Here is a 27495-nt window from a genome sequence, read left to right as displayed (position 1 = left end):
CTGGTTGCTAGTAGCAAGCCTACTTTGGAGGCTTTTTGCCATGTTTAAATTTCTGCAAGTCTAATTTGTACTTTGTTTTTCTTCTCTTCATTTGACTTAAATGTGTTAGTACACATGAAAATTAATCTTTAATGCTGTTATTTGTTTTTTTTTCTCCCTCAGATTTCATTAAACATTATGTAGGTAGGCGTTCTTTAGCCTTCATTTATGTAGGTATTTGTGTCAATACCTTTTATAGATAGATAGATACTTTATTAACTCTTTTAGGGTGGATGTCGACTTTTGTCGACAGGAGGGGTTAAAGGCGAATGTCGACAAAAGTCGACAATCAGCTGTTAATGGCGACAAATCTCACTGTCACGTCACAGGCATTCCCTCTGTGCTTGGAGGAATGCTAGACTCGTTGACTCGGCAACTAAACCTTGCGTGTGCGTGAGTTGCGAAATGTAAACAATGGCAAGATGGCATCAACATGTGAAAAGGGAGCGAAGCAAGTGCAGAAAAGAAAACACTCGGCAGACGATGTTTTGCGCATTATCGCGGAGTCGGACTCTTGATTTTTCAGAATCGGATTTTATTGGCAGTGATCAGGAGATCGAGCAAGAGAGTGAGAAGCAGGCATCAGCTGCCAGTTGAGTGCCTTCGCGCAGCCGATGCATCTATGGCAAGGTTCGCATGGGATAAATACACAGACATTGATCCGTTGAGAGCCGATCTGTCTACCGGAGTTTACAAGACGGCATGGCTTGCTGTTGGACACGACAGATCACCAGCTGCTATACTTCAGGCTGCTCTCTCCTGATGCTGCTTTTCAGCTACTGTCAGACAAGACAAACAGGTAGGCAGAGATTTTTTTTGAATCGCGGGCTGCGTTTGCATCGCATTCTCGTTTTTCAAAGTGGAAACCCACAACGAAAGACAAGATGAAGCACGCTGTGGCATTACAAATAGAGATGGGACAGAACTGGTGATATAACTTCAGGGAGCATTGGTCCAAACGTGTTTTGTCCCCTGGTGGCTTAGGTACGTGCTGCTGCAAAGTTTTATTCACTTCTGTAATAAACAGAAGCAAATCCCATGGGGTGAGCCAGGCTATAATGCCATACATAAAGTTCATAAAGTTTCAGAAGATGAAAAGAGGTGACAATACGGTTTTCATGCAGGCAGAAAACTTGGTGGCCGTGGCATGGCACGATGGCAAATGGGTGACTTGTCTCTCTACAGGACACACTAACAATATATGTGAGAAAGTGCAGCAACAGACAATTGAAAAATAGGCACCAAAGCAACACATATTGTAAGGAGTGCAATGTGGCAGTGACTGAAATCGGCTGCTTTGAGCGAGATCAGACTTTGCTGTGTAAAATGTATGTGATATGTATGTGAAATCATAGAGTATGCAGGCTCATACAACATGCAAGACAGTAACATTTGTCAAAAGTAAATATTTTTTGTTGATTTGATATGTTAAACAATTGCTTTGTGTTCTTTTTTAAAAAATGTTAGTTTTTGGAAAAATATTCAGCCCTGGGAGAAAAGAAACAAAAACAAAAAATTAGCCCTAAAAGAGTTAATCCCACAGGTAAATTCACATACTCCAGCAGCAGCATATTGATAAAAAACAATATTAAATTAAATAGTGATAAAAATACAGGTATAACAGACAATAACTTTGTATAATGTTAATGTTTACCCCCGAGTGGAATCGAAGAGTCACATATAGTGTGGGGGAGGAACGATCTCCTCAGTCTGTCAGTGGAGCAGGACGGTGACAGCAGTCTGTTGCTGAAGCTGCTCCTCTGTCTGGAAATGATACTTTTTAGTGGATGCAGTGGATTCTCCATGATTGACAGGAGCCTACTCAGCGCCCATCACTCTGCCACGGATATCAAACTGTCCAGCTCCATGCCTACAATAGAGCCTGCCTTCCTCACCAGTTTGTCCAGGCGTGAGGCGTCCCTCTTCTTAATGCTGCCTCCCCAGCACACCACCGTGTAGAAGACGGCGCTCGCCACAACCGTCTGATAGAACATATGCAGCATCTTATTGCAGATGTTGAAAGACGCCAGCCTTCTAAAGAAGTATAGTCGGCTCTGTCCTCTCTTGCACAGAGCATCAGTATTGACAGTCCAGTCCAATTTATCATCCAGCTGCACTCCCAGGTATTTATAGGTCTGCACCCTCTGCACACAGTCACCTCTGATGATCACGGGGTCCATGAGGGGCCTGGTCCTCCTTAAATCCACCACCAGCTCCTTGGTTTTGCTGGTATTCAGTTGTAGGTGGTTTGAGTCGCACCATTTAACAAAGTCCTTGATTAGGTTCCTATACTACTTCTGCCCACTTCTGATGCAGCCCACGATAGCAGTGTCGTCAGTGAACATTTGCACGTGGCAGGACTCAGAGTTGTATTGGAAGTCCGATGTATATAGACTGAAAAGGACCAGAGAAAGTACAGTCCCCGGCGGCACTCCTGTGTTGCTGACCACGATGTCAGACCTGCAGTTCCCGAGACGCACATACTGAGGTCTGTCTGTAAGATAGTCCATGGTCCATGCCACCAGGTATGAATCTACTTCCATCTGTCAGCTTGCCCCTGAGGAGCAGAGGTTGGATGGTGTTGAAGGCGCTAGAGAAGTCCAGAAACATAATTCTTACAGTACCACTGCTTCTGTCCAAAGGGGAGTTGGATCGGTGTAGCTTATAGATGATGGCATCCTCCGCTCCCACCTTCTCCTAGTATGCAAACTGCAAAGGGTTGAGGGCGTGGCGGACCTGTGGCCTCAGGTGGTGAAGCAGCAGCCGCTCCATGATCTTCATCACATGTAACGTCAGAGCGACAGGCCGGAAGTCATTCAGCTCACAAGAACGTGATACGTTTGGGACTGGGGTGATGCAAGATGTTTTCCAAAGCCTCGGGACTCTCCCCTGTTCCAGGCTCAGGTTGAAGATACACTGTAGTGGACTCCCCAGCTCCAACGCACAGGCCTTAAGCAGTCATGGTGATACTCCATCTGGACCCACTGCTTTGCTGGCACGAAGTCTCCTCAGTTCTTTGCTTACCTGGGCTTCTGTAATTGTGTGTGTGTGTGTGTGGGGGGGGGGGGGTTGGTGAGGGACTCCCCTATGCTGGTATCAGCAGAAGGATAGGTGGATGGTGCAGTACTCCGAGGTGAGAGTGGGTTAGGGTGGTCAAACCTGTTAAAGAAGTTGTTCATCTGGTTTGCTCTTTCCATGTCTCTCTCGATTGTGGCACCCCGCTTCAAGCTGTAGCCAATGATAATCATCATCCCATCCCACACTTCCTTCATGCTGTTATTCTGCAACTTCTCCAGCTTTCTCCTGTACTTCTCCTTCGCGGCCCTGAGCTGGACTTGGAGGTCCTTCTGCACGCACTTGAGCTAATGCTGATCACCGCCTTTAAAAGCCCCTTTCTTCTGGTTCAAAAGGCCTTTGATGTCACTTGTAATCCATGGCTTGTTGTTAGCATAGCAGCGTACTGTTCTTACTGGAACTTGTCCGTTAATCCTTGCCAATTTTTCTGGAGTACCAGTGAAACTTGCCTGAGTGGCTGCAGTCTCTGTTTGTATAGAAGGAAAAATAAAGGTTAATTACTCTAACATATTTGTCTGCTTAAATCTTAAAACTTCCATTAAAGCTGCTTGCCCAAGTATTCGTACCTAGTAGATTTATTATGTGATAGCTTTACCTCAATATCGGCTGTTAATCTTTTTGGTTAGGTATCCAATGGATTCGCACTTCAGTTAAAAATTATTTTTCACAGTTCCTTTTTATGGATTTGCATGATCTCATTCAAGTGTCTAGGAAAGCAGTCTGAATTGTAATTTTCATATCATGCAACAGATCCTTAATGGGGATAAGTTTTGGGCTTCCCCAACTAGGAGATTTACATTTTTGTACAAAAATTCACTCTATCGGTGAGCTACCCAGAACTGGAAGCTTAATGCATAAAAAGCAGTTGATATGCTTGATTCTATTTCTGCAGCCATTTTAAACAAGTATTATTCTTCTTCTTATTTTTTATTTATTTATTTTTTTTTTTAGCGCAATGTCTCTGATGTTTTCCTGCTCCAACATCACATCTGTCAGCAAAAAGGACAAAAGACTAATGGCCGAGGTCAACGCCTCCCCTCTTAAGCACTTTGTCACTGCCAAGAAGAAGATCAATGGCATCTTTGAACAGCTTGCTGCTTACATTAAGGAAAGCTCCACTTTTCTAGAAGGTATAATAAACTGTATGATTAAAATGCTTGTATAGTTGTTTTCATTAAAATAATAGTTATGCAGTATGTAAAAATAACCAATAGAACAGTTTAATTTTTCTTATAGCAGTTTTCAGAGGGGAATAATTCAGAAAGCATTCAAGTCAACCAATCCAAAACTATCACACACAGTAGAAATTCACATATATAGAGAGTTACAAGGAAAAAGTAATGAAAAGCAAAGCACATATAAATGCTCAAAGACTTTGTGCAAACGGAGAAAGTTGGATAAAATATTTGTACTGTTACAAGTGTTCGATAATGAATATTATAGAAAAATTAAGCAATACCTCATTGCACTTGTATACAGTAATCAACCATCTGACTATACGTTATAAGAAACTATAGAAAATTTGTGTTAGGCCAGAGGTTGAAGTTGCATTCCTGAGAAAATGCTACAGACAAAACATCTATCAGAGCTAAATACTATTTTTAGGAGTCAAATATAGCACACTTTTTGCCATACTCCTGGGCATACTTTGTCTTTAAAGGACTATGAATGGCTCAAAACAAAAAATTTGAATAATCTAGAAGCTCCCAAACTGAAAAAATAAGAAAGCGGAAAAGGTGTCAAACTGGGAAACATTTAATATTTTAAAACAGGTTTAGCCTAATAGTCATGTGCTAGTGTTTGGAATCAATGAGGAATGTTTGTTTTTGATAGAAATTCAGACTTTTTATTTTTTTTATTTATTTTTTTTTAATTTTATTGATTTTTATTGAAATCACACAACATTCCATACAAAAAGATTGATTTTACAAGAATAGGATTGAAAACAAATCAACCCCCACCCCTAGTAATTCAGACTTTTTATAAAGGTACCATTAAATTGATTCGCAATGTCTTTGCTGTATTTTTAATGTTGCAAATGGCTACAGCTTCTTGAAATTACTCATTTTATAATTTATTATTTTCATAAAACTGCAAATCCCCACTTTCCACACTTTTACTTCTGTGCCCTAAAAAAACTCTCATAGCTTATCTTGAATTCATCATGTTTAAATACTAATTGATTATTAGAGAAGGATTTGTAATTGTGTTAGCATAGCTGAAATCTGTTACTGTGTTCAGTAAAGTAAGTGCATTATTTTTCCCTGGGTTGTAAAGTATTTATATTCCTAAACAAAATGAAGTGGCAGTTCAGAGTGTTTGCAAATTGGTACAAAGTTGGCTCAGACACAGGAAGCAGAGGATTATGGTTTGAGGAACACAGAATTGGCTGACGTAAAGAGTGGTTTTCCACAGGGGTTAGTGCTAGGGCTACTGCTATTGTCAATATATATAAATGATTTGAATAGGAATATAAGTAATAAGCTGGTTAAGTTTGCAGATGATACCAAAATAGGTTGATTGACAGATAATCTCAATTCTGTTAAATCATTACAGAGGACCTTGGATAGCATACAAACTTGGGCAGATTTTTGGCAGATGAAATTTAATGAAAGTAAATGAAAAGTATTACATGTAGGACGTAAAAATGTTAGGTTTGAATGCACAATGGGATATCTGAAAATTGAAAGAACACCTTTATGAGAAGAATTTAAGAGTCGTAGTAAACTTAACACTATAAACTTCCAGACAGTGTTCAGAAGCTATTAAGAAGCCTAACAGAATGTTAGGTTATATAGAACATTGTTTAGAGTACAACTCCAAGGAGGTTAGGCTCAGCCTTTATAATATACTGGTGAGGCTTCATCTCAAGTACTGTGAACAGTTTTTGGTCTCCAGGCAACAAAAAGGACATAGTGCTAGAAAAAGTCCAGAGAAGAGTCACTAAGCTAATTCCAGGGCTACAGTGGATGAATGATGAAGAGAGATTAAAATAGCTGAGCCTTTTAAGTTTAAGCAAAAGAAGATTAAGGGGAAACTTGATTAAAGTGTTTAAAATTATGAAAGGAATTAGGGCAGTTGATCGTTATTTTAAAATGAACTCCTCAAGAACACAGGGACACAGTTAGAAACTTAAGAGCAAATTTAGCACAAACATTGATGGGTTGATTTGTTTTCAATCCTATTTTTTGTAAAAATTGATCTATTTGTATGTAATAATGACAATAAAATTAAAAAAAAAATAGCACAAACAGGAAGTTTTTCTTTACACAGAGAACCATAGACACATAAAAAAATTACAAGGTAGTGTGGTAAACAGTAGGACTTTCACTAGTAGACTTGATGTTATTTTGGAAGAATTAAGTGTATAGGACTGGTAAGTTTTGTTGGGCTGAATCACCTGTTCTTGTCTAGATTGTTCTAATGTTCTAAAATTCAATCCTGGGTTCAAAATGGTCAAAAGGAAATTACACTCTCAAGAAATGCATCAATCTGTTGTTTTGCAGCAGATTACTGAGAAACTGAAGATTTCCTATGAAGGTGTTCACTACTGTCCTGAGGGAAGAGGGAAAACTGAATCTAACCAGGATAGAGAAAGAAGCAGAAAGCCCAGATTCACAACTGCATAAAATAATATATACTTGAGTCTGTGGTTTGAGAAACTGAAACCTTAGAGATCCTCAGCTGGCTGCTTCCTTAAATGATACTTGCTAAATAACAGCCTCAACTACAACAATGAAAAGATACTGGCATACTGGCCTTAGTAAAGCAGATTTTCAAAGAAAAAGCCATATCGTAAACTGGCCAAATAAAAAGAAAAATTTTAAATGGGCAAATGTTTGAAGTCACCCAGAAATTCATCATCCACAGTTTGTATTGTTTGCTCATTTTATCATTTTCTTTCCATTGTATAAGGAAGCAGCTGAATGAGGACCTGTAAGGCTTCAGTGGATTGGTGGATTGTAGTTTTTTGTATATGTTTTCTGTGCTGGAGGAGAAAAAAGTTTTGGACCCTGTAGTGGAAAGATTTATTTGAAAGTAGCAACTGTCATGCTGTGCATGCATCACTGTATCTGCAGAGAAGTAAAGTTGACTTTAAATATTTGTAGTGCTACAGACATTCACCCCAGTAAAGCCATTGCTGTTCTTTCCATAGTAAAGGTTAATAGTACTAACCTACTCCCCTTCTTTCAATTATTTGGTTCAGTGAGAATGAGTTTCTAATAGGCAGTGGCGTAGCGTAGTGGGGGTGGTAGGGGCGGCCCGCCCCGGGCGGCACTTTTAGGGGGCGGCAAAATTTCACAATAAATAATAATAATATCTTGTAAAAATTTGAACCATACCAAAATAAGGGGGCGGCAGAATTTTCCTCCACCCCGGGCGGCTGACACCCACGCTATGCTACTGCTAATAGGACATATATACTGTAATTATGTTTCAGATATGTGTCGCAATTCAATGGCTGATTACTGGAGGCAAGCCAATATTGTGTGCTATCCCAAATTTAAATAAAGTATTTTGGACTAAAAGTTGATGATTATTATAATGCACAATGAATATATGCAATGTATTGTGGATAATGAAGCAGTGCAATTAATACTGAACCCCTTGATGTAGTAACGATCTGTTTTGTTTTTTGTATCCAGCTTAGACCACACTTTCCCTGGAAATATGTTCATGGTAAAATACACTATATAGCCATTAAGACTAGGAAATATGGTAATGAAGAGGAGGCAATTTTAGCTTTGTTGTAAAATTTGTGTTACTCTTAATATATAAAGAACTGAATGTCTGTCATGAAACAGCACAATTTCTTGAAGGCATACACCCCTAACTTCTCGTTTACCCTGTGTTTGTAGTGATGGCCGAGAAAATTAATTTAATGCTTTCATGGAGAATAGAGATCTTAAAATTTTTAAAACCACAGTCTTCAATGCTTACTTGCTATGTTGACCGTACTGAACAACAGCAAAGAACATTAAAATGTCCATGAAAGAAAATCTCAGGTTACCCAAGTTGCATAATCAATATGTTAGTTGTTCAAGTCATATGCTCACAATGTCCAAAATACATATATTTTTTAAAATTATTATTAAAAAGTAATGCTTCTGAAAAATCGGAGTAGCGTATGAATATGAAGTGTGTTTAATTTTAAAGCTTGGTTCTGTTTGAAGATTCACAGCTCCCCTTTATTCAGTAGTTAAGAACTCAGTCCCATTTGAATGAAAATTGGTAATACACAAGGTCACCATTGATGGATGATTGAAACAATTTTATATAATAGAGCAAACATTGTGATTTACTTCCTGCAAATGAATACATAATCATAAGTTTACGTTTTTTGTACAACTTGATGGAAACAATATTCGTGAAGGGGAAAAGTTGCATGCATTTTGTTAAATTATTCTGTTAAAAAATATTCTTAAAGTACAGTAATCCCTCGCTATATCGCGCTTCGACTTTCGCGGCTTCACTCTATCGCGGATTTTATATGTAATCATATTTAAATATATATCGCAGATTCCTGCGGACAATGGGTCTTTTAATTTCTGGTACACGCTTCCTCAGTTGGTTTGCCCAGTTGATTTCATACAAGGGACGCTTTTGGCAGATGGCTGTGAAGCTACCCAACCACAGCGCGTATTATGTATTAAATAAAACTCCTCAAATATATTGTGAGCACAGGGGCTGTTCGCACCCCTAGAGGACTCGGCCGCTCCTCAAAAAACGCTGAAAGATTACCTTCACAGTGCTCCCTTCTTTGCTGGGCTTACATGTGGCTGCTTTGCAAGCGATATGCTTCCCGCATGGTGCTTCCCATACTTAAAAGATCAAACAGCACGTATTGATTTTTGATTGTTTGCTTTCCTCTCTCTCTCTCTCTCTCTCTCTTGCTCTGACATTCTCTACTCCTGACGGGAGGTGGTGTGAGCAGAGAAGCTGTTCGCATACTGGCCTAGAGGATACGGACGCTCCTCTAAAAAATGCTGAAAAATGCTTGCTCCCTTCCTTGCAGCTACTTTGTCCGGCGGTGCTTCGCATACTTAAAAGCCAAACAGCACTATTGATTTTTAACTGTTTGCTTTTTTCTGTCTCTCTCTCTCTCTCTCTCTCTCTGACGCGCACTCCTTTGAAGAGGAAGATATGTTTGCATTCTTTTAATTGTGAGACAGAACTGTCATCTCTGTCTTGTCATGGAGCACAGTTTAAACTTTTGAAAAGGAGACAAATGTTTGTTTGCAGTGTTTGAATAACGTTCCTGTCTCTCTACAACCTCCTGTGTTTCGATCAAATCTGTGACCCAAGCATGACAATATAAAAATAACCATATAAACATATGGTTTCTACTTCGCGGATTTTCACCTTTCGCGGGGGAGTGTGGAACGTAACCCCCGCGATGGAGGAGGGATTACTGTAGAAGGAAATTGAGATAATAGTTGTTATACTAATATTAGGACAAAATTTTGTAAACTTCCTTTTCACCATAAATGTGTCCTGGTTCTTTAAATTAGTTAATTATTTTCCTTGCTCAATAATACAAGACAACAGTAAACATAACATAAGAAATTCCTGTATATAAATGTTAAATCCTTGGACACTTGATTTGTCTCTTGCTGTTGAGAGAAATATGCACTTAGATGGGCAGCCACTGATGAGTGAGTGCAGGTGAATGCAACAGGTGAAGACTGGGTTTGCAGTTACTTCAGGCTGTCAAATCCTCACTTTATGATTCTTTCTGTTTATTACCTACATCTTACTCTATTCTTACTTTTATTTACAAGTAGCAAAATACCAGCGCTTCGCAGCGGCGAAGTACTGCCTTAAAATTTTTATTAAGAAGAAAAGTAAACCTTTTTATACTGAGGGAAAATATACCAATAATTATTTGTTAAGGATCTGTTTGTATACCACGTTGTCAGTTCAGCCCTCCGGTTGTAATATGACCAAGCTGTGCGCTAAGCTTACTCTTTCGCATGCAACTTACAGTTGGCCATGTGAAAAGCAATCTTGCCTCAAATCAATGCCAACCTTTTGTAGGGTCTGTCCCTGAGACTTATTAATTGTCATTGCGAAGCAGAGCCTTACTGGAAATTGGAGGCGTTTGAATTGAAATGGGAGATCAGAGGATATAACAGGGATGCGAGGAGTAAAAACTCTCTCCCCTGAGCCACTGCCAGTAAAAGTAGTTGCCTCAATTAGGTTCTTTTGCAGACACGTGACCTAAAGTCTCGTGCCGTTACAAAGTTTCAGTGGCTGTAAGTTTCTCAGTAACATTATTGGTGCCCCAACCTTCAAAATTAGATTATGCTCAGGAGTGCCTGTAGGATTGTGGAGAAACTCTACCGGATAGTGCACCTCGTCTTCCACTTCTACAAGTGAATCCACAGACTGATATGTTTTCGGTTGTAAAGGTAGTTCTTGAAGTAAAATGTGGTTTATAGTCGTAGTCATGTCATTTCTTGGTGTCGGGATAGCTCTCTCCCTCAACCATGACATGTCATTTTCGTGGAGATTTCGTAGATTGGGGTAAACATTTTGAAGAAGGCTTTGTAAGAGGCATTGACGGTTGTCCAAAGGTGTAAAATATTTTCAGTACACTTGAAAGCGACAACCGAACAATTCAGCGGCAGCCATCAACTCACATGCAGAACCATAGGTGAAGGGCTTAAGCATTTCACTCTTATAGTGCTCCTGTGTAGTATAATTATCTCCTGTACTGTCATCAGTCCACACCTTGAACCTGTCCCAGTCATTCAATACATAAGACACAATGTTCTTCCGGATATCAAGAGTGAGCCTGATATGGCTGTGCAGTATGTAACACAGAGAGTGGAAAAGGCAGACGCCATCTCTGGGCATGGAAACCACTCGGTAAGTGACAGTTCTTTGATCGATGGTGATCACCTCGATAGACATGTTAATGGGGGTACAGTTGGAACGATAAAGGAAATGGGTACCTGAACAATGTAAACTAAGTCTAAAATACCTACACAATAGCTATAATCGTAATAAACGAACAATAAAACAGCGGAGAAGCCGTGGATTAAATAAAAAGGCTGCAGTTATCAGCAGGGAGACGTGAATACCGTGGCGAAGCAAGGAAGGGAATGAAGAGACCGGAGCGACGGATGGCCTTATATAGGCAGGCAGCCAACTACGTGGGAGGTGTGGGGATGGGGGACCCAACGCCGCCTCACACGGCGACCGAGCTGCGGGCTATGGACATATAAATGTACGTAAGTAGGATTCAGTTAGCATTGGGAACCCGCGTACCAAATTTCTTGTAGATGGGCCCATAAGTAACAAAGACCGTTGGAAAGTTCAATATGGTGACAGACAGTGGCGTCATACCACTGAAATAAGTACGTACATCTTACTCTATTCTTACTTTTGTTTACAATTCTAGATAGATCTTTATTTGACCCCTGGTGGAAATTTGGCACTTTAAATAAATAAATAAGTAAATATATGGTCTGAACACAGATCAGAATGCCTAAAAGGAAAGAAAAATTAAAAGAAAACTTCTTACTTGACAGTCATAGTGAGGCATTATAAAGGCACCAGTAACGGTGCACTGCGAATACACTTAACTTGAGCATTCATAGTTTTCATACTCTTTCTCTGTACGTTTAGAATTCGTTTGCTCAGAGGTTGATGCACTTGCTGCTTCCTGAGCGGCGGCTCTTTTCTCCACCCTAACGGCCTGCTTCTTCTCTTACTTCGTCAGCATCTTTTTGCGTTAAAATTAAGTCAGTGTTTGTGTTGCAATTGCTTGGTACATTTTCCTTAATTTTTCACTTAAGCTGGCACTTAAGTCATCAATCTGCCTCAAGAATGATTTAAGATATGAAGAAGTAGAGGAACTGATAGCAAAGGTGGTAGGGATGAGAATGGCACACGGACGCCCTGCTGGCCACTGCCGAGAGTTGATTCTCCATTAAAATAAAATAAAAAGAGGAATAACCTTGGAGGTCAATCATCACCCCGAAAGCGGATAGTAGACATCACGTAGTATATTAGTACCAAATTCCAGGTCAATAGTTCAAATGGTTTGCGAGCTACAGGTGATTTCAAATCCAGGACAGACAAACGGACAGCCACGGTAGTGTATTATATAAGAAGAAATTGTTGGTATAAAGGAGCCCTAGTAGCATTTTCTACAGGAGATGCATAAAATAATTTTGAGTTTAGTAATTAATTTATTGTGCCTCAAAGTAGGGTTGAACCGTATATTTTTTGTTACATGTTTATTGCAAAACTACACATTCCAAAGAATTGTAGATTATCTGATGCCATAGTACTACTGAAATAAGACCTGACCCCATTTGTCCCAAATAGCATTAAACAGATTTTAAAATGGATGGAAGTTTTATAATGCACAGAGTGTTTGTTTCTTCTATCTTCTTAGATATTTATCTGTATGATATTATTTGTAATGGATCAAAGCTTCCATGTTATATGAGAACAAAATCAATGACTGCTTGACAACTGAGCTGTGAAATTGGACCTATGGAATATTCTTTGGTGAAAACAAAACAGAAACCAGATTAGCTTGGTTTTGACGGGTACATAGTGTTTCTTGAAATGTTTAAAAATGTGTCTTAAGTATATAGTGGAAGCAGTTTTATAAAGTTATAAAATATATTTTTTTCGTGATCTTCCTGTTAAATCAAAAATAATAATAGTTCTACATGTACGTTTCAGCTCAGTTTCCCACTTTTTAAAGTTGACGGCTGTTTATAGATATTTTTTTCATTAATGGACATATAATGTATATGTTTTTTCTTTGCTCTACAGAAACTTACAAAAATGAAGAGCTGGACCCAGTCACAACAGAGGAGCAAGTTTTAGAGGTGAAAGGGTTCTTGTCTAATGTGGCAGGTATTGCGGAGGTCTTAGCAAGACGGCACATGAAAGTGGCTTTTTTTGGCAGGTGTGTACTTTTTTTTTTTTTGCATGAGGCACTGGCACTTTCTAGATGTAACCAGGTTAACTTTGTAGTTTTGTTGCAGTCCTATTCATTGTTTCCCTTAATCATTTCCAACACTGCAAGTGGGATGTACAAAACATATGCTGTGAATGAGATAATCCATGATTCCGTGTGAATATTTAATTTGTATGATTTATGAAGTGTTAATTACAATTGTTATCTGTTTGGTTAAACCAATATCCTATCACAAAAATAAGAAATGACCTCACAACTGTTGCCAATTATCAACAGCCTTCTGTCACTACTACAGATGTAAAATAAGATGTGTTGGTTGAGTCTTAGTGTGTTTATTTCAGATTTCATTGATAAGCTTACAAGTGAGGCACTCTTTAGATATTGTGAAGTTGACAATGCACTTTTGAATTTCTTGCAAACTTTAATGTTATCTTTTGGAGAAAAAAGTGTGAGTGTATAGTTAGGCACTTTCCTCTGTCCGACACCAAAAATCCGAAAAACTTTTTAATTAGTTCCAGTGATATTCAATTTGTAGACAGGCTAAGGCAGATGGAGGGACATAGTACAATACAATACAATACAATACAATTTATTTTTGTATAGCCCAAAATCACACAAGAAGTGCCGCAATGGGCTTTAACAGGCCCTGCCTCTTGACAGTCGCCCAGCCTTGACTCTCTACGAAGACAAGGAAAAACTCCCAAAAAAACCCTTGTTGGGAAAAAATGGAAGAAACCTTGGGAAAGGCAGTTAAAAAAGAGACCCCTTTCCAGGTAGGTTGGGCGTGCAGTGGGTGTCAAAAAGAAGGGGGTCAATACAATACAATACACATAACAGAACAAATCCACAATACGGTATAAAAATAAAAATTTTACAAGTACGGACCAGAATTTAACAGTAGATGTTATCACATAACATGATTTGGATTTGTTTAGAGTCCTGGAGACCTCAGCCATCAAGCTGCCTCCCCCATTTGACCATTCCACAACTGAAACAGCGCTGGGCCAGCCAGTTCGATGAAAGGACCCCTCTACCCCATGATTCCTGTGATCCTCCATCAGGGATAATAATAATAATACATTTTATTTATATAGTGCCTTTCCCATGCTCAAGGCAGGCAAAACATCTGGGCAGGTCGGCCGTGGCACCAAGTGCCACATTTGAGTACCGAGAAGAGAAACAGAATAGGTGAGGGTTAGTAACAAATTATAACTATCATGTTACTTATGTTTTAGTGCTAATGACTAACAACAGAGATGCATTCTGTACAGTTAATCAGCAGCTCTAGTCAGGATATGCTAAACTGAAGTAGTGAGTCTTCAGCCGGGATTTAAAAGCTTAATTTCCCAACACTTTAAAGATGGAAGAAACATGATTTGGACAACTTTGTAATATGCGCTTTAAATGACATGCTAGAGTTGAAGATATCTCCTAGATTGCGGGCTGATTCAGTAAAATTAATGGTGATTCCAACTGAGTTAAATGATGACAAAATGTTGTTGTGATCAGCATCATTCCCTCCAACAATTAACATATCTGTTTTATCTGTGTTTAAAGACAAGTAGTTGTCATCCATCCACTCCTTTAATTCATTAACACAACTAATTAAAGACAACATCAGAGAAACTTCATTTGATCTAAATGAAAGGTATAACTGGGTGTCATCTGCATTCGAGTGAAAATTAACATTGTTTCCTAATGATAGATCCCAGTGGAAGCATGTAAGGTGAAAACAGTAAAGGTCCCAGTACTGAGCCCAGCGGGACACCATATCTCACTTCTGTGTATAATGATGGAGTATTGTCAACACATTTCTGTACATATTGGAATCGATTTGATAAATAAGAACTAAACCAAGCAAGCACAGTGCCTGTAAGCCCAACATCATTTTCTAGCCTGTGCAGTAAAATAGAATCGTCAATGGTGTCAAATGTTGCACTTAAGTCTAACAACATAATTACAGTGGAGTTTCCTTCATCAGAGGATATCAGAATATTGTTTACAACCCGCGTTAGTGCCGTTTCTGTACTATGACCAGTGCGGAAACCAGACTGGAATTTCTCAAATAAATTGTAATGCATAAGGTGTGACAGAAGCTGATTGGCGACTACTTTTTTTAGTATTTTAGAGAGAAAGGGTAAATTTGAAATAGGCCTATAATTATTTAGTATGTGTGGGTTTAGGTCTGACTTTTTAAATAATGGTTTAATGACTGACACTTTTAGTGCATCAGGTACTGTGCCATGAAATAATGAACTATTGATAATGTTTAGAATAGGCGCTGCAAGAACATCCATTGTACTTTTTACTAGTTTTGTTGGCACTGTATCTAGGGAACAAGTAGTGAGTTTCATTTTAAAAATTAAAGTTAAGACTTCCTGCTTAGTTACTGGATTAAAATTACTAAAGTGCTGAATGCAATGTGAGGCAGAGTCTGCTAAGCTAGTATGCTGTTTGTACTATGATGCTGAGATCTAGGATCTTATATTTTTAATTTTCTAATTGAAGAAGTTCTACACTGTCTACACTGTCGGCTGGAAAACCTGAACTGTACATGCTGCAGAACACACAACATATAAACGTGCCCTGAACGGGCAGAGAACAGATAGAACTTACGTTTAACGCTGATATCATCTTCTCTGTTTTTGTAATAACTTCGGTGCTTCAGCGTTTTCCGCGTTCAGCTGAATCACTAAGAGACCATGGGCTTTAAGTTTCCACCACCCGCTGAGTGATCGACTTTGATTTCTCACTGCTGGTTATTTCTCCTGGTCAGCTGTCTGCTTTACTTCAGTTGAACTTACTCAGGTGTTTGGAAGGGCTAGGTGCCTGTGGGAGATGCCACTGCTCTGTGCTTCTGCTCGCTGCTATTCCAAAGAGGTGTGGCCTGAAAGAGAGAGAATGAAGGTGACGAATCCTATATAGTGAAACCATTCTGAAAATTATAAACTACAAAATTTAATTCACATAAACAACTGGGGCCTCATGTATAACGCCGTGCGTAGAACTCACACTATAACATGGCGTAAGCACAAAAGCGGGATTGTGCGTACGCACAGAAAAATCCAGATGCAGGAATCTGTGCGCACGCATACTTTCACGTTCTTCTACTACATAAATCCCGATTTGCGTGAAAAGTAACGCACGTGCACGCGCCTTCTGTCCCGCCCCAACTCCTCCCAGAATTACGCCTCTTTGAATATGCAAATCAATATAAATAGCCTTCTGTGAAAAGACAATGGGAAAAGCACAGGGGAAAATATAAGAATTTCAGCGAATACCAAGTGGAGGCAAAGGAAAAACGTACTATTTGTTGGTTTAAACAGTGGTATAATCAACAAAAGGAAGTTGATCGAGTGACAGAGTGTCGGAAAAACTCGAAAGATCAACTTCACAAAGTCGCACAGTGCCCGAAATAAAAAAGAAGTCACATATCAAAGTCGCTGTGAAAAGGCGAGTTGTAGCCCACCGTCTGAGTGTCATATGAAAGCGTATTAGGGTACAAACAAAAAACAGGCACACAGTGGGAAAAAAGCACGAAATGTCAACTTTAATCTCGAAATTTCCACTTTAATCATGTAGTTTATTTTGCCATTAAAGTAGAACATTATAAACTTCATCTTAAAATCGTTTTTTTTACTAGTTTCTCAAGTAGCATGTTAAATGCTTTTTTCTGTGTTTGATCTTCTATGTGCTCTATGTGTGTGAATCACTACGTGCTTCCGTTCTTTCTCTTTTTCCGACAGGACACAGAATGCATTACATTCGAGATATTACAGCTCTCTGAATAATTAAAATACTGAGATGTATACGTGATATCATTTTCATGATGATCAGAATGAAAGCATGTTATTAAACATGGGAACACAGTGGCGCAGTGATTGTTCATAGCTCACGCAAGAGGCTTGCTGCACCATGTGTGATCTTCGATGAAATAATTTATTACAGAAGTACTGTCTCTTTCAAACGTACTAACCTCCAATTCCTGTCCATACTTTTCTTTCTCCAATCACCACACAATCAGCTCTGTAATAGACGTTAAGCCATTTGTAAGCTTAGAATGCCGATTCTTCAAAACTTTTAAGGAACATTGAAATATCTTCGTACAATAGTACATGTTTAATTATTCTATTCGTCAATCCTTCCAGTGTCGCGTCAGCACCAGCAAGAATACAGCGCAAGGCCGGAGCTATCCTTGAACTAGCTATACGCTGCGGCACCGTGTCCTCACATGTTTAATTATTAGCAATACAGATTATTTAAATGAAGTTAAAGTTTTATCTGTATACTATAAGCAACACATTTTGCTGCATTTCATCTTAAAAATGATATTGCCATCATACGCGCTTTATAAAGTAGCGCAGGTTGTGCAATATTATAACTGTAGTGTAAGTTTACAGTGAGGTGATTGAGTGCGTTTATAGTTCTTGGGATGAAACTGTTTCTGAAACGCGAGGTCCGTACAGGAAAGGCTTTGACGCTTTTTGCCGTGGTTGAGGTAGTGTGTACTTGAAACTGTATACCGATAATTCTCTTTCTGATCGATGTAGATCTGTGATTCACACTCAAATACAGTGATATAAATACTCCGAGTGGTGCAGTGAGAGTAATATGGAAAAAGATGATCTGCTGTGGCAACCCTTAACGGGAACAGCAAAAAGAAGAACAAGATGCAGTGAGCGTAACAACGCTAAAGCAGTTCTGGTATTTGGAATACTATGGCTATTCCCTGGCCCATTCTATTGCAGCAGGTTAATTACAATCAGATGCATTACACTAATAAACAATATGCAGTTAATTTCAGTGTATTTATAAAGCCGCGTCAGGAATGTGGAGCTAAGAAAGAAAGGATGAGCACACAGGAACAGTAGTTTGACCATTCTGTGGACCATTATATTGCTACAGGTTAATTACAATCAGATGCATTAAATTTATGAACGATATGCGGTTAATTTCAGTGTATTTGATAAAGCCGCCGCCGTGGATGTGGATCTAAGAAAGAGTAACCACACAGGAACAGTAGCACTGCTTTGACGCTGGGTGCCGCCAGTCTGCAAAACCGGGCGGATAAATTGCGTACGCCAAGGAATGAGTTACCGTGGAAATGTGCGTGGCTTTACGGCAAGTTTAGATTTTATACATCGCGATTTGAGCGTGGAAAGGTTCGTACGCAACATTTCTGTGCGTACGCACCGTTTATACATGAGGCCCCTGGGGAGTTGCCACATTGTGAGATAAGTTTGGCGTGTTACACTTGGAACATAACCAAAAATTCTAATAAGACTGCAGAAAGGTGCAGCGCCTTTACTTTGGCTCTTGAATTCTTTATGCTATGCTATGTATCTCAGAAACAAGCTTTCTGTATTTTAAAATTGTTTTTTCATTGTGCTGCTAACATTCTAGTTACAGATATTTCAAGCTGACAGAGCAATACAAAGCCAATTACAGACTGAGTTTCCTTAATCCAAAATTCTAAAATCTAAAACGGTCCAAAATCCAAAACTCTGTTGAGCGCCAATATGATGCCAACTATGTTTCGTCTAATTTTTTATTTTTTATGTGCAGATTCTAAGCGCAGATAGCAATTTGAGTACTGAGAAAAGTGCTATATAAATGTAATGAATTATTATTATAATTTATTCATTCTCATTTGGGAGGGACGGTTGTCCTTTGTGGGGTGCCACAAAGCTAAGACAGCTAAGGTCCCAAGTGAAGCAGTGAGCACCATGATGCACCATCACTCGATTGACTAAATGGGGGTGTTGTTCTTGTTCCCCTTGAGATGTTGTGATGCTCTATAGATATTGTGTGTAGTTTCAGTATGAGCACAGGGGATTTAGGAGCAAGATGACAACACCTGCACTTTGCGTTAATGGAATGTCACTGCTTACAGTTAATAAAGAAGCTCCGTTTTCACTAGGTGCCCTTATTGCAATAGGAATGCAGTAAATTGCTCCAATCATGTTAGGAAAAGCAGACACTGCTTTAAATTAGTGCAAATATACAGAATTGACCCTTTTGAAAGGAAACTAAAATGCAGACTATGCGTCATATTTATCAGTTATGAGATTTATTAAGTTTCTCATGTTAACGCACATTATAATAACAGTTCAGTGATAAGAATTTTACAGAGAGATTCACTTGAAAGAGGCCCTGAATATTCTGTTGTAACTCCCGTTAGGATGAAGCAGTCTGAACCAAAAAAATAAGCTATATATGTTAATGTATGTGTAATTGATTGCATTAAATGTGATGCTGGAAGTGGTTTCCGTTTTCTGCCAGACACATTTTGACTCTGCACCCCATGTTCCTGAATGTATCAGCAACCATCTCTTGGGAGGTGGGGGATAGCAATTTCACTGCAAATTCCACAGTGCGAAGCTTGTTCCGATAGACTTTTCCTTTGAGCATACCGCAAAGGAAGAAGTCTGGTGGTGTCAAGATTCAGTGACCATGGTGACCAAAGCCCCTTTGAAATTACCCTGTTGCCGAAGAAGGGCTCAATTTCTGCCATGCTCCTTGCTGATGTGTGACACATTGCTCAGTCTTGCTGGAAGTAACCTTCTGTTAACTCACGATCATCAAGTTGATTCTGACATCGCTTAAATGAATTGGTGACCCAGTAGGTTTGCACCATGAAGACATGTTGCTCAATACTGTACACCACCATTCTGATGAGAAGTCGAGTGACTAAGTGAAGGGGTACTAGCGGTATGCACCCAGACATTGTAAACAAAGGTTAAACGTTGCAACGGCTGTCTGGCGCCTACCTAGTCGCTCCAACGCAGGGGCATCCTGGCTTGTTCGAAGCTCCATTTACTGAGTAGCACATTGTTTCGTTCAGATTGCTTCGTCCTAGTGAGAGTTATTACACAATATTTGGGGATCTTTTGAGTGAACCTCCCTGTATGTGTGAGTTGGCATTTAGCTGGTTTGACTGCATTTGTGTACTTGATCAAGTGTATTCTCAAGGTATGTCATTATGTGTGAGGGTATATCCGAGAGTTTGAACATTATGTGGTAAACTCAACAGACAGAAGCCGATACAGTGCAACAGGTTTGTGATGGCTTATTGTTAGTTCAGACACGCACAGTGCTGTTTGTCTAGTTGAAGCCAAGGTTGAATAAACATGGATGATTCGCTGTGGGATTACACCATTGTTGAACAACACGCTGTTGTGAGATTTTTTTGAGCAGAGGGAGTAAAACCTGCTGAAATTCATCGAAAGATTTTGGCTCAGCGCAAAAGTGAAAACAGCATGACTCAATGGAAAGTTTCTGAATGGGTCAAAAGGATTAAACAGGAACAACTAATGAAACTGACGATGTTCGATCTGGTCAACCATAAACATTGTGCACACAAGCCCACATCAACATAGCGAATTACTTCATTAGAGAACACTGATGGATTACGTTTCCCACTGTGGATACCAGCTATGGATCTGTACATACCATGGCACATATCGAAACAGCTTTCACCTTTCAGCAGGTTTCATGCCCTCTGCCCAAAGGAAGATTACTATGATGTATTGTTCAACAGTGGTCTAATCCCACAGTAGAGCATTCATATTCATTTGACCTGCGCTTCAACTAGACTAAAGGTGAGTGCTACACTGCATGTGTTCACACTACACATAGGCCGTTGCAAACGTGTTATACTGCGTCATCTTCTATTATTTGTGGTTATTGTCTTTAATGTTTGATTTACTTGTATGTTCAAATATTCCAAAATTTGAAAAATATCCAAAATAGTTCTGGTCCTGGGCATTTCGGATTAAAAATACTCGCCCTGTATTAGCATAATGAACAGCTTTATGCCTCCAATTTCAGTTTGTTGTGGCACAGAATCAAAATTCTGTTTCTGATTCCTTTACTTTATGATTGCATCAAAGGTTGAAAGGAATCCAATTTTGATAAACACTTTAGTAAGGGCCCACTCAAAGTCGAAATGATAGAGAAGCTCCCAGTAGGTTTCCAGTAATAAAAAACTGTCACACAAGTATGCTAGGATTAGTCAGTAGACTAAACTCTGACAGACGCCAGACCTATAATATTCTGTCTAGCAATGAAAAGAAAATGTCTTTACATGAAAATCAAGAAAGTGAAACGTCATCAAGTCGGAAAAATGTAATCATTGTGGACAATTTTTTATAGCCTTAGACAATTATAATTCCTGTACAAAACTCAGAGATGTTTTTTTTTTCTCATATTTAACATAGTTGTATAACTGAATGTCGTATTTTTAGTACCAGTACTCAAGCAAAGATTTCAAAACTAGGAACAGATAAATCGTAGTGATGACAAGTACTATGTCTCACTGTATCCTTTTGAAACAAACATTAATCAATTTAACTGTCAATAAAGTTAATAATCCAAGTCTCCCTTTCTCAAGTGTGCTTCCTCTAATATTGTGTGTGTGTCTAATATATCAGATTCATTAGTGTCTTGGCCAAAATTACATTGCCCAAATGCTTGATATTTGAGATTCTTTCAAAAATTAAATTTTATGTTTTTAATAGGACAAGCAATGGCAAAAGCTCAGTGATTAATGCAATGTTATGGGACAAAGTTCTCCCATCTGGAATTGGGCACACGACTAACTGCTTCCTGCGAGTGGAGGGGACAGATGGAAGGGAATCGTATCTTCTGACAGAGGGTTCTGAAGAGAAAAAGAGCATCAAAGTGAGTGCGAATTGAATGCACCAGGTTTTTTAGGGCAAAAAGTCAGATTCTGTTTCTGTAACATTGGCCTGTTTTCAATAACTGCTCTGTCCTATTTAATGTTAACATCTTGCCTGAAAGTTCACCCTTTCACTTTTATAGTTTAGCTTGTTCTCTGACTCCTCTGTATGTACAGTTCAACTTAGGTTATTTTTGTACAGCTCTCTTCATTGAATGCAGGTGGTGAGTGCATTCAGCAAGTTCTCGGGTAAAATTCAATTATAAATTTTGTTAACTCTTTTAGGGCTAATTTTTTTTTTGTTTCTTTTCTCCCAGGGCTGAATATTTTTCCAAAAACTAACATTTTTTAAAAAAGAACACAAAGCAATTGTTTAACATATCAAATCAACAAAAAATATTTACTTTTGACAAATGTTACTGTCTTGCATGTTGTATGAGCCTGCATACTCTATGATTTCACATACATATCACATACATTTTACACAGCAAAGTCTGATCTCGCTCAAAGCAGCCAATTTCAGTCATTGCCACATTACACTCCTTACAATACGTGTTGCTTTGGTGCCTATTTTTCAGTTGTCTGTTGCTGCACTTTCTCACATATACAGTGGTGTGAAAAACTATTTGCCCCCTTCCTGATTTCTTATTCTTTTGCATGTTTGTCATACAAAATGTTTCTGATCATCAAACACATTTAACCATTAGTCAAATATAACACAAGTAAACACAAAATGCAGTTTTTAAATGATGGTGTTTATTATTTAGGGAGAAAAAAAATCCAAACCTACGTGGCCCTGTGTGAAAAAGTAATTGCCCCCTTGTTAAAAAATAACCTAACTGTGGTGTATCACACTTGAGTTCAATTTCCGTAGCCACCCCCAGGCCTGATTACTGCCACACCTGTTTCAATCAAGAAATCACTTAAATAGGAGCTGCCTGACACAGAGAAGTAGACCAAAAGCACCTCAAAAGCTAGACATCATGCCAAGATCCAAAGAAATTCAGGAACAAATGAGAACAGAAGTAATTGAGATCTATCAGTCTGGTAAAGGTTATAAAGCCATTTCTAAAGCTTTGGGACTCCAGCGAACCACAGTGAGAGGCATTATCCACAAATGGCAAAAACATGGAACAGTGGTGAACCTTCCCAGCAGTGGCCGGCCGACCAAAATTACCCCAAGAGCGCAGAGACGACTCATCCGAGAGGTCACAAAAGACCCCAGGACAACGTCTAAAGATCTGCAGGCCTCACTTGCCTCAATTAAGGTCAGTGTTCACGACTCCACCATAAGAAAGAGACTGGGCAAAAACGGCCTGCATGGCAGATTTCCAAGACGCAAACCACTGTTAAGCAAAAAAGAACATTAGGGCTCGTCACAATTTTGCTAAGAAACATCTCAATGATTGCCAAGACTTTTGGGAAAATACCTTGTGGACTGATGAGTCAAAAGTTGAACTTTTTGGAAGGCAAATGTCCCGTTACATCTGGCGTAAAAGGAACACAGCATTTCAGAAAAAGAACATCATACCAACAGTAAAATGTGGTGGTGGTAGTGTGATGGTCTGGGGTTGTTTTGCTGCTTCAGGACCTGGAAGGCTTGCTGTGATAGATGGAACCATGAATTCTACTGTCTACCAAAAATCCTGAAGGAGAATGTCCGGCCATCTGTTCGTCAACTCAAGCTGAAGCGATCTTGGGTGCTGCAACAGGACAATGACCCAAAACACACCAGCAAATCCACCTCTGAATGGCTGAAGAAAAACAAAATGAAGACTTTGGAGTGGCCTAGTCAAAGTCCTGACCTGAATCCAATTGAGATGCTATGGCATGACCTTAAAAAGGCGGTTCATGCTAGAAAACCCTCAAATAAAGCTGAATTACAACAATTTTGCAAAGATGAGTGAGCCAAAATTCCTCCAGAGCGCTGTAAAAGACTCATTGCAAGTTATCGCAAACGCTTGATTGCAGTTATTGCTGCTAAGGGTGGCCCAACCAGTTATTAGGTTCAGGGGGCAATTACTTTTTCACACAGGGCCATGTAGGTTTGGATTTTTTTTTCTCCCTAAATAATAAAAACCACCATTTACAAACTGCATTTTGTGTTTACTTGTGTTATATTTGACTAATGGTTAAATGTGTTTGATGATCAGAAACATTTTGTGTGACAAACATGCAAAAGAATAAGAAATCGGGCAGGGGGCAAAAGTTTTTCACACCACTGTATTGTTAGTGTGTACTGTAGAGAGACAAGTCACCCATTTGCCATCGTGCCATGCCACTGCCACCAAGTTTTCTGCCTGCATGAAAACCGTATTGTCACCTCTTTTCATCTTCTGAAACTTTATGAACTTTATGTATGGCATTATAGCCTGGCTCACCCCATGGGATTTGCTTCTGTTTATTACAGAAGTGAATAAAACTTTGCAGCAGCACGTACCTAAGCCACCAGGGGACAAAACACGTTTGGACCAATGCTCCCTGAAGTTATATCATCAGTTCTGTCCCATCTCTATTTGTAATGCTACAGCGCGCTTCATCTCGTCTTTCGTTGTGGGTTTCCATCTTTGAAAAACGAGAATGCGATGCAAACGCAGCCCGCGATTCAAAAAAAATCTCTGCCTACCTGTTTGTCTCGTCTGACAGTAGCTGAAAAGCAGCATCAGGAGAGAGCAGCCTGAAGTACAGCAGCTGGTGATCTGTCGTGTCCAACAGCAAGCCATGCCGTCTTGTAAACTCCGGTAGCCAGATCGGCTCTCAACGGATCAATGTCTGTGTATTTAACCCATGCAAACCTTGCCGTAGATGCATCGGCTGCGCGAAGGCACTCAACTGGCAGCAGATCCGCTGGCGCGTCTGATCCGCTGGCGCGTCTGGTGTCTGATCAGCTGATGCCTGCTTCTCACTCTCTTGCTCGATCTCCTGATCACTGCCAATAAAATCCGATTCTGAAAAATCAAGAGTCCGACTCCGCGATAATGCGCAAAACATCGTCTGCCGAGTGTTTTCTTTTCTGCACTCGCTTCGCTGCCTTTTCACATGTCGGTGCCATCTTGCCATTGTTTACATTTCGCAACTCACGCACACGCAAGGTTTAGTTGCCGAGTCAACGAGTCTAGCATTCCTCCAAGCACAGAGGGAATGCCTGTGACGTGACAGTGAGATTTGTCGCCATTAACAGCTGATTGTCGCCCCCTATCCCTGGATGTCGACTTTTGTCGACATTCGCCTTCAACCCCTCCTGTCAACAAAAGTCGACATCCGCCCTAAAAGAGTTAATTATATGATGGAGCACATGAAGATGCAAAGATAAAAGATACAAAATACTTTCAAACAGATTAATATAAATGAAGTCCAGCTCTATCTTGATAATTCATTATTTGCTCAGTACCTAGGTAATGCTAACTCTTCCTAGGCTCCTTATTAACACTTATCTGTCATTTCATTTCTATATACTACAAAGTCCATATTTTTCTCTTGTGCAGGATTTTTTTATTGTGCATTTCCCACTGCTTTAAAATATATTTTGAATGATCTTGTTTTGCAGTTTTATCTTGTGTTGTAAATTGTATTTGGCACACTTTCTACAGCATCTTGTATTACTATATTTTTTGAAAGGCATTATGGTAAATAAAGACTGATTTATTAAATAATTCTCAGCTCCCCAAATACATTTTACCTCAGTCAACAGTAACACTTTCAATGAAAAATGTAAATTACTGTAAATTAAAGAACCATAAACATTAGTTTATATGCAATAAATATTACATATTGTTCATATATCAAGACCATCGTCTTCTGCCAAATATCTAATGAATCAATAATCTGATTTGTTTCTTTCTTAAGATTTGCTGCCCATTTGTGCTTGTTTCAAGATACTGTTTTCACACCTCTTAGATTCCACAGGTGTTTCTAAACCCTTAAAAGGATATCTCTTAAGTAGATGTGTTCTTCCACTTAAGGTGCTTAAATTGGCCTATTTATGTCAGTTTCTCTGTGATCAAGTAAGGGACAGTAATCCAATAGTGACAGGTGCATGGATTAGGGTTTTTAGTTTTTTCATCAACAAGCTCAATGTGTTTGGCAATTCAATTATTATTGAAGCAGTCTTTCTAAACAAAATGTATTATCTAATTAGCATCTTTCCTTCGTGTAAAATGTGCCCTTATTAGACATTGATGCTAAAAAAAACTTTAGATCGGTTGTATTTCTTCTTTCTTAAAGCACAAATTGAAGTTTGAAGTATTAAATTTATGATTTCTTCTTTTCCCATCTACAGACAGTAAATCAGCTGGCTCACGCCCTCCATCAGGATGAAAATCTGAATGCTGGCAGCTTAGTGTGTGTAATGTGGCCAAAAGCAAAGTGTGCTTTGTTGAGAGATGATCTAGTTCTGGTTGACAGGTATATAAATCCTACTGTAATTTAGTTTTGGTTCCTAACTCAGTTGCATGAATCTGATTTTTTTTTTTCCCTTAGGTTATGAGATAATAACTTGAACTTACTATCCATCTTAAAAAAAATTGTAAAATGTTTTTCAAATTTTAAATATTGTACAGGCTATGTCAACTGTAGTTTCCTTGAATTCTCTATGACTTGCAACCAGTTGCAAGTGTAATTATGGGATTGTTGTAAGTGGATTTATCTTGAAGATGTTTCCTTCTGTTATCTTGTTTTGCATTTTTTTAGTACACCTTCTGTTAGGAGACACAATTATCTTTGTTAATTTAATGTATATGTTTGTCTGTTCTCTTCCAGTCCTGGCATTGATGTAACTACAGAGCTAGATAGCTGGATTGATAAATTTTGTCTTGATGCTGATGTTTTTGTACTGGTGGCAAACTCTGAATCAACACTGATGCAGACGGTAAGAATGTCTCTCACTCAAATTATTTAGGCTGCACTAACATTTTTTTTTTTTTTTTTTACAAACATGAAAATCAAAGAGTATTTCCTAAAGATGTTGATTGAACTGAAACCTATTATTCACAGAAAGCACTTCCTGTATTTAGATGCTACATTGGCCAATGTCACAAAGCCAATGTAATTCTTTTTCATTTTTGTCCACAATATTGCAAGGATATATACAGTATCTTTCACAACATATATTTTACAAAAAAGTGACTCTTTATAGCAGTGAGTAAAATGATAATTATTCAGCAATGCTTTTGCACTGACTCATTTTTTAGGTGCATAGGTTTTGACTTAAGTCTAAGTTGAAGTCCTATCATTAAAGACAAAAATATCAATCTGTTGTACCTAATTAGGAAAGTCCTTGACTCAATCCACCCCACTTAAATTTTTTAGAGGCTTAAATGGATTTCAGTTATCTTAGTTTTCTATAGTTCAAGTTAAAATTTATCGAATAATATTCATTTACACACACACAACACATTGTTACATAATCATGAATTTTCTGCTGGGTGAACCTTTGTGATGTGAACTGTTAATATACTGTTCTCAAACAAGCTTAATCCAGTGCAACCAAAGCCTATCCTAGCAGAACTGGACACAAGGCAGGAAACCATAATAATTCAGGGCCCACTTACACATACCCAGATTGTAAAGAGGTCAATTGAGGATAGCCAGTTATTCTGTTATGCACATTTTTGGGGATGTAGGTTTTTTCATCTTTATAATCTTGTTTAAGCTTTCATACTTAAACAATACATGTTGAATACTATTCAGTTTTTATTTGTGCAGGCATCCCCCAAATTACAAAAACACTTTATGAAAATTTGTTTATCCAGAAAAG

At 38.8% G+C, this 27495-nt stretch overlaps 1 protein-coding gene across 2 annotated transcripts in view; it reads left to right on the top strand.

The window, feature by feature from the left end:
• Positions 1-27495, top strand: part of mfn2 (mitofusin 2) — a 57305-nt gene that overhangs the window by 9247 nt on the left and 20563 nt on the right. For both annotated transcript variants that reach the window (XM_028807458.2, XM_028807459.2), the window contains 5 exons: positions 4066-4244; positions 12913-13048; positions 21580-21742; positions 26020-26144; positions 26499-26607. In XM_028807458.2, coding sequence (XP_028663291.1) covers positions 4070-4244; positions 12913-13048; positions 21580-21742; positions 26020-26144; positions 26499-26607 — 708 coding nt within the window. In that variant the 5' untranslated portion in view covers positions 4066-4069. The remainder of the gene's footprint in view (positions 1-4065; positions 4245-12912; positions 13049-21579; positions 21743-26019; positions 26145-26498; positions 26608-27495) is intronic.

The sequence above is a fragment of the Erpetoichthys calabaricus genome, chromosome 8 (assembly GCF_900747795.2).
Source record: "Erpetoichthys calabaricus chromosome 8, fErpCal1.3, whole genome shotgun sequence".
Taxonomy (NCBI): Eukaryota; Metazoa; Chordata; class Cladistia; order Polypteriformes; family Polypteridae; genus Erpetoichthys; species Erpetoichthys calabaricus.
This window is presented reverse-complemented; position numbering and strand designations above follow the sequence as displayed.